Source organism: Rhea pennata, chromosome 1 (assembly GCF_028389875.1).
Source record: "Rhea pennata isolate bPtePen1 chromosome 1, bPtePen1.pri, whole genome shotgun sequence".
In the NCBI taxonomy this organism is placed as follows: Eukaryota; Metazoa; Chordata; class Aves; order Rheiformes; family Rheidae; genus Rhea; species Rhea pennata.
In genome coordinates, this window is record NC_084663.1 from 99,355,531 (window position 1) to 99,366,527 (window position 10,997).

The 10,997-nt window shown below is 37.8% G+C and overlaps 1 protein-coding gene across 1 annotated transcript; it reads left to right on the forward strand.

Annotated features, from left to right (window-relative positions):
* The first annotated feature begins 3,094 nt into the window (after window positions 1-3,094).
* Window positions 3,095-10,578, forward strand: C1H3orf38 (chromosome 1 C3orf38 homolog). Its single transcript, XM_062572643.1, has 3 exons — window positions 3,095-3,267; window positions 5,052-5,272; window positions 8,561-10,578. Exons 1-3 carry the CDS (start codon window positions 3,135-3,137, stop codon window positions 9,134-9,136), a joined length of 930 nt encoding a protein of 309 aa, XP_062428627.1. The 5' UTR covers window positions 3,095-3,134; the 3' UTR covers window positions 9,137-10,578.
* Window positions 10,579-10,997: the final 419 nt, after the last annotated feature.

A 10,997-nucleotide genomic window follows, 5' to 3' on the forward strand; every position in this document is an offset into this window, starting at 1 on the left:
GTGTTGAAAAGGATGTATTAAGGCTTGCAAAGAAAGGTTGTATGTGGGGTTTAAAGAAATGTGCCAATTCATGATCATTTTATTGGCTTGTATGATACTTATCCCTGGGGGACAAAGGTTTGAAAATGCCGCAGATGTTAACTGCTCCAGCCGTTTGTGCAGGCCTTGAAATACAAACAGGCCCATGAGCTGATCCGGAGGTAGGAGTACTAAGATACTGTTGTGTCCGCTCTGTCTTTCTCTATTACAAAACTATCAAAATTCTTCAATAGTCCTGTGTTACAAGTAATGAATGCTAGTTTAAACTGTATAGAAAGACTGATCTGTGCTAATACAGAGTTGAGCCTCAGTTTTTGCAGAGTATAAGCTTATGTTCGTTTCTGATACTACTACTAGCGGAGGATAATACTGCTAATGGAGTGTCACACCTCTGGTGTGATAAACTTGCTTTCGTTGCTCTTTTCTAGTCACTTTTTTGATTTGTATAGTCCCAAGAATTAAGGATAATCTAATTGCTGTTTCTTTGACTTCAAAAAGCTTAATGCTGTCTTCTGAAGATGCTGGATTATTACATTTAAAAATTTACAGAACTATAAAAAGTAAATGTTCTCAACTCAGATTTTGACTATCTTTGGTAAAATTTTGAACGGTGATTTCTTTGTAACTTCAAATTTGTATTTTTCTACTGTGTATAGTTTTGACAAGGTCTTTCACTAAAAAAAGAATACTAAGTTTGTGCATAAGGGCAAGGGGTCTCAATCTCCAGTACTGTGGCATATGCATGTAGCAGGCAAAATTACCAAATGATTTGTGTATGCATTGCAAATCTGATACTAAATTCATTACATAGAATATAAACATACCAACTGTGAACTTTTTTTGCCCTGATTTGTTTTAGTTCCCTTGTTATGCTAACATTTCAGGCAGAAGTAAAAATTTCTTAATAGAACAGTATCCTTAATTGATAACACAATGTAATCTTGTAACAGTCTTGTCAGTGGCCTAGCTCACAATGGTTTAGTACGGCTGGTCAATGAGGCAAAAAAATCTTGATGACTGATTTCTAGTGTTAAGCATCTAAACTGTGAAGGGGAAAATATTGAGCTTTGAGCCCAAAAGGATGTTGAGGGGTGTAGATGAGTGAAGCGCCTAATGATTAGATGCAGCTGGTAGATGAGAGAAATGCTCAAGAGTGCTTGCTGAATAGTCCATGTAAGCTAGACGAATATCAGTTCTGAGGGTGTGGGTGGGCTGTCACAAGTGGCATTGTACAAGCTTGATTTTGTATTTTGAAAGTTAGAAAGGTTGCACTTGAAACAATTTCTTAAGTTCTAGAATTATGCAAGAAAAAAACATAAAAATACTAATGATGGCACATAGGAAGTATAAAATACCAGTTCAAAGCTATTATGAAATGTAATTGAAGGGGAAGTGCAATTAAAAGACAAAAATGTTTCCTACAGTAACTTGTTAGGCTGTGGTCATTTTTTAAACAAAAAAACATTAAGTCCATAGGTGGTGTCTTCATCAGTCAGCATAACCAACACTATGTAAACTAACTTGCTGGAAAACGTAATGTAGAAATAGCAATGGGTAAAAAGAGCTAGTATTATGGCTGGTATCATTTAAGTGTGTGCTTGAGTATCCATAAGTTGTTGTAGTTGCTGACTGCACTCACCTGTAAAAAAATAACTACTTTTGTAGGTGGTGGTAAAACTGATGCTCATGTTTGTGTTCTCGTTAGTAATTTCTAATTCATTCTGCTTGGTTTTCAAAGGAAAGGAAGGAGAAAAAAAAAAAGAATGTAACCAGTATTTCAGTTAAGCTTGGCTCTTGTCCAAATGTTATTTATGACCTCATATATATTTTGTGCTGTCTTCCTGATGTTAGAGCTGTGCATGTGTGACCCAGAGTAGTATCTAGTACTGTCTGAACCTATATTCATATCATCAGTATGATAAAACCCAGTACTGTTATATACCAGTGCTTGACTTTTGCACCATCTTCACAGAAAAAGAGGATGATCGACATCTGAGGAATATAATTTAGAATAAACACATCGTTTCTGATGAAAAAGAGAAGGGATCGTTTCTAGCCACTCCATGGTTTACAGCTAGATTTTAATGTTACGGACAGTTCCATTCACCTCCTTTTATTTTTCTAGGCTAATTCTTAAGAGCCCTGTAGGCAATGAGTTCTGGGAAAGGAAGAGGGGAGGACCCACAACTTCTTTGCCTCCCTTCCCCTCCCCACCCCGAGGAAGCACTTACTTTAAAAGGCCACAGAATAAGGAGGGGGAAGGGGGGAGAATGGCTCACGTACCAAACAAGGTATTGGCCTAATCCTGCTAGAAGTACTGGCCTTAGTTTAAAATATATATTATCTCTGTTCTGAACATGAAAGTAGCTCTTCAATCTCTGTGGTGACAATACACTTTCTTTGGATGAACAGGAATGTAATGATGCTAAAGCAATCTACTTGAAAAATACATTAAGTGAAAACAGCAACTTCCTCAACAAAATTTAATTTTAAAAAGTGGCATCTTAACCTTCCCCCCCTCCCCCCGAATTCTACAATACTGATTTAGATCTTATTCCCCTGAAGATGGCAAAACTAATTAGGCATGTTGAAACACCAGCAAATTGAGGCAAAGTTCGTTCATAGTTTCTAGGGAACTTTTTCTAATTTAGTTTTTTTTTTTCATTTCTTAAAATTAAACTTTCAGCAGCAAACTTACCTCGGTGTCATATAAGGTTTTTTTTTTTTTTTTTTTTTTTTTTTTTTTTTTTTTTTTTTTAAACAGTTGTGTTTTGTAAACTCTTAGTAGATACGCAAAGTGACTCACTTAATATGGTCGTGGGAGGTTTTTTTCTTACGTGGCAAGTGTGCAGTTAAGTAGTCTTTTAACAAAATACAGACTCGCTCCAGAGAGAGGGCAACGCGCCGCCCCGGCGGAGCAGCCGCGGCTGCCGCGCCGCCTCCCGCCCGGAACCGCAGCGGCGGGCGCCGTTTCTCGGCGGGCGGAGGGCGGCGCGGCACCGGAAGCGGAAGAGGCCGTCTCCAGGGCGCGCCGTTGCTAGGGTGCCGGCGAGGAAGGAGGAGGCGGCGGCGGAGGCCGCGGGCCGCGCCGGGCCATGGCGTCGCTGGGGCTGAGCGAGCGGGAGCAAGCCGGCTGCCGCGAGCTGCTGGAGTTTCTCGAGACCGAGGAACTGATGGCGCTGACCGACACCATCACCCACCGCCTGGTGCACCCCGAGAGCCGCCAAGGTGCGCGGGGCGCGGCCTCGGCGGGGCCGTTGGCGGCGGCGCTCGCAGCCCGCGGCCCTTCCCCTGCTCCTTCTCCTTCCCGGCCCTGCGCCCGCCGCGGGCGGCATCAGGCCGCCGTTAAAGCGGTGCGAGCTGCCCCTGAGGCCGCCGGCGAGGTTGGCGCAGCGCTACTTCCCCTCGGCGTTCACAGCTTCGTGTAAAAGCTCAGCGTCCGCTGCTTCCTGTCTCTATCTCCGCCCTCAGTTTGACTTACCTCAGAGGGTAAAGTGCAGGTCGAGTCCTGAGCTTCCTTGTTTGTAGAGCGGGGCACCGCCTCCCCCCCACCCCCGGCCTCTGCGGGTGCTGAGTCCTGTGTCATAAGACTTAAATTGGTGTGTCTGTTACTCGAGGCTGCTCAGCATATCGCCGTGACATACACTCATCCAAAAACCTTGAATGTGTTTCATATGGGGTGCAAATCGGACTTGCAGCATTTTCTAAATGCACTCCTTTGAAAGTTCCTGCACTAAATAGCTCTGCTTCTTTCTTTTTAAATCTGCTTCTTGTAGTGCTTTAGAATAAGCTAGCAGGTGTATTTACTTTCTACCCCAATTAGTAGTTTCTTGTTGTTTAAGCCTATAGTTTCTATTGCTGAAATGTTAGGCACCTGGTTTCCGTTCGAATGCAAACTAGCTAACAGAACTACTTCAAAACTGAGTTTCATCTTAATGTACTTCCTAATTTTGCCACAGAACCTTGCGTTTGAAGATTTTTCACAGTTACCTTTCAGCGCACTGTCTTCCCCCCTGCTCTGCATGGTGTTTCCTTATGAACCTGGGAGTTTTCATGCGGTTTTTGTGGAAATTGAATGGATTTGATTCTATTTCCATCAATCTACAGAAGTCTGGATGGACGAATAACTATGTGTTGTCTAAAATCTGACAAGTTTTGTTTCTAAAATTTTTGTTTGGCATACAAGAAATCAGACTGTTACCTTAATTATCTCCTATCTGCATGTCTGTCAATTTTCTGTTCACAGCAAACATAAAAGATCTCACATATTTTCCAAAATAACAATACGCTTTCTGTCTGAAGTGACACAAACTACCCATTTGATTTGAAAATTAAGATTAAAATTCCATGTTCAGAAGGACCATAAAAATGTGTCCAATTCTTCTTTTTCTTTATAGTCTTGTCTTTGAGATGACAAGCCTATTTTGAAATGTCTAGAGGTTTTCAGATGAAGAAAACAAGCTTAGATTTGCTTTTACTCTAAGGTAACTAAAATAGGAAGCCATGAAAAATTTTGTGTTAAAACCAAATCAATTTATTTTGAAGTTAAGACCTAACCGCTTGCCAGGGAATATGGGTACAAGTGTATTGTGTACAAGACTCTTTCTTCTTCTTGAAGTGCTTGGCGTTTCTAAGTAGCTTGAAAATTTCAACCCATTTGGATAATATTAACTTCATTTGGCAGAAAAGTTGGAATGCTATCATCAATCTCAAATAATAAATAATCTGCTCTGAACAGTCATTAATAGTGGTAGTAGGGACTTCTGCTAGGTTTTCAGTACCAAGAATATCATTTTTTTAAAATGTTTCAAAGGCTTTAATCATCTCCTGTACCTAATTCAAGTTAGAAATAGTTAGATCAGACTTTAATTTACAATACTCTTTTAATTCTTTGCATTTCACTAAGTCTTGTGCAGCATCAGGAGGCATTAGTCAGAAGTTTAAGAAATGGTATAAGTTTGGATATGACTCATGAGAGAAGCAGCTGCTAACTATAATTTCTTTGCTTGCAGAAGCCATTCATGCAATTTTGGTTTACAGTCAAAGTGCAGAAGAACTTTTGAAACGAAGGAAAATCTATCGAGAAATAATTTTTAAGTATTTGGCAATGCAAGGAATTCCAGTACCTCCTTCCTCAGAGAAACATCAACTTATTGATCGTGCAAAACAATACTGGAATGGGCAGCTCACAGCAAGATCCTCAAAATCCAGGGACAAAAAACCACACACGGTGGTGAGTGCTACTTTCTGAAACACCTGAGAATGTTCAGTGTTTTGCAGGCTAATCTGTGTGATAAATATTGCTCTTTAGGAAGATGCTAAATCTCAGTGCCACCAAATCTCAGGAGCTTATTATGCCAAGGCATTACTGCAGAACAGTCTTCTGCTCTGCGTGGTAAAGTGTATAGCACACTTGAACTCTTGATGTGTGGGGCCTTCTTCAGGCTTTTAAGTTGTACTGTAAGCTAAAATCAAAGGCATCAGTTTTCTGCTAGAGACAGTGCAATCAAAATAACACTTTCTGTAAACCATTTTCATTCTTATTCCTTGTAGGTAATATAGTGAAGAATAGATTTTTAAAATTTTTTATGGAATTGAAAGGTCAAGTTTGTAGCAGTACTGGTTTCATGCCATTTTCTACCCAGTCTTTGCTTAAAGCAACAAATGGATGTGTTTTGGCAATTATGGGTTATTTTGAAATTATGACATTTAGGGAAATCAAAGTTATGACAGTTAGGGAAATTTTAGTGGTGTAATGAACTTTTAGTGTTTTATTAGTCTTGGATCTTCACCATATGACTCTCAATAGCCACTTCAGCTTTTTGGTGTGTTGTGCCTCTGAGACATAAATAGGCAACAGCCCCACCAACTGGACTGTCAGAGCTTTGCAGCTATTACGCTGTTGCATAACTATTGCATTGAGCTTTCTCAGGTATTAACTGAGACACATGAGGATTGAGTGACTTAGCTAGAAGTTGGCTTTAAATTATTTTGATGTATACTTTGAGGGAAAAACAAACAAAAAATTGCTCTTACATGAACAGTTCTCAATATTATCCTGTGTTGAAGTTCTGAGATGAAAGGTAAGTAAATTAAGTTTTCTAAAGATTTTGAAATGCATTCATAAGGAATAAGAAGTTCAGCTGTCTTACTTATCTCATATGTATTTCTTTGCTTTTATTTTCCATTAACCCTTTGTGGCCCTCTCCATTTTGAAAAAATAGGTAGTGTAAACCCACTTACCAGCACGGATGTATATTTGTTCTGCACTATAATTCATAATTCTGTGTAGAAGTCTCCACCTTTGTAGTAGTTGATTCCAGAAGTAGACTTCGATGGCTGCAAACATGACGTTGTTTGATTTGCTTCTGAAAGTCTTGTTGTAAAGTAACAAATATTGATGATACCTATAAAAAAAAAAAAAAGCACATCTAATTTTTGTTCAAAAAGCATTTCACTATACAGCTGGAGGTCAAGTAATTATATGTGGGAATGTTTGAATGAATGGTGGGTCTTAAGTAACTTAAGTCTTATCTACTATAAGAGAAATGGAAGGATAAACAAAGTATGTATGTAGGAAATAAATAGACTCATAGAACTGTTACTTGAGCGTCAAGTGCAAGCATGCTTTTCACATGATGACACTTCCTTTGTTAGAAAGAAATGTCCTCTAAGCCAAGTTTATTTTTAAAAGCAAGTTGAAAGCCTTTCTCAAATATTTAAGTGCTAATCAACTTGTTTCCTGAATATTTTTTCATAATTTTTGCCATTCTTCAACTTTTAGTTGTACACATAACAAGAATACAACTGCTAATTCAATTCAAGAATTCAAATCAAGAATATATTTTTTATTTGAGCTTGACTCATAATAAATAGTTTTAAAAAATTCTTATTGTTTACTTTATTGCAATACATATTTAGTAACAAGACCTTCTTTGGGTGGTTTGCCATCCTTGCCTGGTATATATTTAATAACATGGTCATTAATCCCTCACTGCTCTTGCTACTTGCCGTGAATTTGGCTTCAAAATTTTACACCCTTCACTCTCGGTTGCTAGTCTTAGCTGCACAGCGTTAACCTTAAACATTATTCTGACGTATTTCCTATCCCTGTATCTTAGATGTATTATGTAGGCGTGTTTGTGTCATTTTCTGTAAAACAAGAAAACGGGCATTAGTGGCTTTCCCCCGTATCTCGAGGCAATTAGTGGGAGATCTGTTTCAAACAATTTCATGCTTTCTTTTGTGGGCCCATTCTTTTCCAAGGCTCCTAGACAAGAATCTTTGATTGAGGCTTTTCAGCTTGTTCTTTGAAGGTTTTGCTGACTAACAGCAACGTTTACTTTGTAAAATCCTTTTCAGCAGATTCAGTGTTGAAGGAAGGATTTTATGATGATCTGAATGAAGTTTTTTTTTTTTTATTCTCGGAGTAAGTTTATGCTCCTTTGTGAAAATGTCTGCAACCCTCCCATTCCACCATATTGCCTGTATTTTTTTTAAAAGATCAGTTGTTCAATTAGAAAAGCAGCTGAGATTGCCCATTTTTTCAGTGGCAGAGATAACATTAGCTGTAATTTTATTTGATTTGGGCACTTCTAGATATATGGTGACAACTTACAAACATCACTCATGAAAGTGACCAAACATCTTTAGGATAATTTCAGCAGTTTTACCACCAAACTGAGATAAATTCAAGCACATGATCTAATGGTGAGAAAGGTCTGGAACACAGTAATTCTGTAAGTTTCAGTTCTTCCTGGATTAGTTCTACATTTTGTTAGCATATTCCACTGACATGGGTAAAATATCTAGGTAAAATGGAAATATCCTGTCAGCTTCAGGTGTTAGGATATGCATATTCTAAAGATGACTTTCTGATAAGTACTATTTATTATTCCTAGCTATATGAGGGTACAGAGAACAACATAATTTGCAAGTTCAAAAGACAGAAAAGAGGTTGAGGGTAACATGAAACGGGGAAAATGTCAGAATAATTGCTTAATTATAAATACTTTTAAGTAAATTGATGTGTCTTGATATAGGATTACTTTTTAAGGTTGGGTCTGTATCTTTCTGTTTTTTCTGTAACCTTCTTTGGGGATTGTAAAGGCTAGTGAAAAGTTCCTTATAAAACCTTTTTTATGCAGCAGATATTTTGTCCCTCAGTGTGAGAATCCTGACTTTGTGGAAATTGTTCAAAAACTTCCCCCGTTGCTTTTTGTTAGAACCAGACTTTGCTCTCCGAAGAGAAATTGCAGCTTGAGATAAAATTGCAGTACCATTCTAACTTCAATTTAAAAAGCCAACTCTTAATACCCTAGATGTTGAGATTATGATTGAATTAAAAACAGAGAGATTTTGCTTTGTTACTTTTCTTCAGATATTTAATCCCCAAAATTTTGACTTGAAGAACTCTTAGAATGTTTAAAATAAGAATTTAAAATAATTTAATCTATTGTAAATGGCAAACTCGGATGTTAAGGCTAAATAATTCTAAAAACAATAATTTGTTTGATTGCAGAGTCATGAGAAGAGCCAAAAGCTACCAAGTGATGATATTCATGATCTAGGAGAAGAGTTCTGTCAGTGGTTCTTTGAACTCCTGAACTCTCAACATCCCTTGAATGTAGAGTCTGGAGAAACATGGGGACCACAGCATTTCTGGGAGGATGCCAAAATGAAGTTCTGTTACAACACAATAGAAAAAAACATGGAAGAATATGTTGGTGCAGAAATGGTGAGCCTTCGCTTGCTCTCGCTGGTTAAAGAAGAATGCCTTCTATTGAATCCCAATTTGAATGCTGATGGACTGAAATGCACAATGTCTCGACATGGGTTAGTGCTGGTAGCAGTGGCTGGTACGGTACATAGAGGCAACACTTGTTTGGGTGTCTTTGAACAAATTTTTGGACTCATCCGCTGTCCAGTCAGAGAGAACACCTGGAAAATAAAATTTGTGAATCTTAAAATAGTTGGACAGAATGCTCTGGAGCCTGGGAAACTAAGCGAAAAGCCGTCCATAAAATACGAATCAAACCAACTGCAGGCATTGTATGATGGCAAAGAACTGAGTCTGATGGAACCTCAGAAATTCTGAACAGTTTCTTCAGAATCGAGAGACTGCAGGGAAAAAACACAGGGCACTTGCAGTGCAACCTTAAATATTGAAATGATTGCAGCTGTGTGATGTTGTCTCTTTCTTGAGTCAGATTTACTAACTGGATGGCAGACTGAGATACCGAGTATAAAATGTTAATAGTATTTTGGGCACCTTTCCACAGCTAACAGACACTTCAGAATGTTTCTTTAATTTTTGTAACTGTATTTAGGAATGGAATTATTTCGGTTAATCTTGATTATAAAACATGGTTATGTTTAAATATGCCACAGCAGCAATATATGGTGAACCTGAGAACTTAGGGTGCATGAGTTGTAGGTTGCTTCTCTTCAGGTCACCAGTTTAAACTCTTATCTGAGTGGTAACAGAAGGTCTGTTTTTGTGAAATTGGGATTATTGAGTGTCTTTAATGGACTACTAAATCCCAAGAGAACCAGCTGTCATTCTGGGAGGTTTTGGAGAGAACAGAAACAGACAAAATAACATGAATGGAGACTACTTCTATTTATGTTCTAAATGTGGTTCCTTTACTGAACAATAGGAGTAGCTTAATGTGACAATGTAGGGTAGTTAGCACTGTTGAAGCCTTTTTCTTTTTGAATTAATAGCTTCCCTTTCTTTTGCCTTACAGTATCAACTTCCAGTCAATTCAGACAAACTCTGTTCTTTTAGCTACATCCCCAAGCAGGCAAATTTGAAGTGGTTGCCCAGGCATTCTTTTCTAGCACTAGATCAGGTAGTTGACTTCAGAACTTACTGCAGCACTGTGGGAAACAAATGTTTTGATAATTATTTTGTAGCTAGTTGCAAGAGAGTTTCTAATATAATTGTTGTGATTCTTGTGTATTTTCTCAAAATAAGAGTTTTTTCTGGTCATAGCTGTAATAAACTACATTAACTAGAAGTCAATTTGGTAATACTGGCAAGTTACACCTAGAGCTGATTTAAAAAAATGTCATTACTGAAATTAATGTTGTTATGGAACTTGAGTACTTTTAAAAATTCTCTTTTTATAAGTGTTTAAAGAAGTGGGATTTCTTTGTTTTTTCCGGTGGCTTGCTTGGGTTATTTGATTTTTGTTTTGTTTTAATTATACAGCTTCACCAGTACAAGCTTTGAAAATGGGAACATTTCCCATATCAAATACAAAAGACCTGTTTCCATACTGTATTTGTAAAAGAAGAAGACAATATTGGTAAAATTGTGGGTGAATGAGGGGAAATAAGAAGATTCAAATATATATCCTGAAATGTCCAGAAGTGAATTTTTTAATGAACAGTCTGAATCTCAAGTTCTCTTTGACAATTTTTTAAATAATTTATTTTCTAAACAAAAGTTTACATTCTGAGTTAGAATGTTCTTTCCTGATAAACTATTGAGGTATGACTTTGTCAGCTGTGTAATAAACACAGAAAAAGCAATTTCCTTGTGTGCGCTGAAAATTGTGTTCCTCTTAATCTGAAGACAAAGGCCTTAAATGAGCACCTTTTCAATATTCAGTATGTAAGTCTTTAATTAAAAGTAAATATATTGTCTTTTACACAACTGCACTTTGTAACTGACACAGTAATGGTTACTGTGGATGTGTTGAGTATGAACATGACTAAGTGTAGTTTTCATTATTGCTTTAAGGTGGTCCGGTGTGAACTATCCCATTCCTCCTCTTAGGTGTGCGGACTGCTCCTAAGGACAACTAACTGATCAACAGAAGCCTTTCAGGCTGCTTAGCTCCCCTAAAAGGCTGGTCACACACGTGTTTGTGCCACCTTAAGAAACAGAGATAAGAATTTTTCATTTTGTGAAATTCTATGGGATTAAACAAGTTATCAAACAACTACAT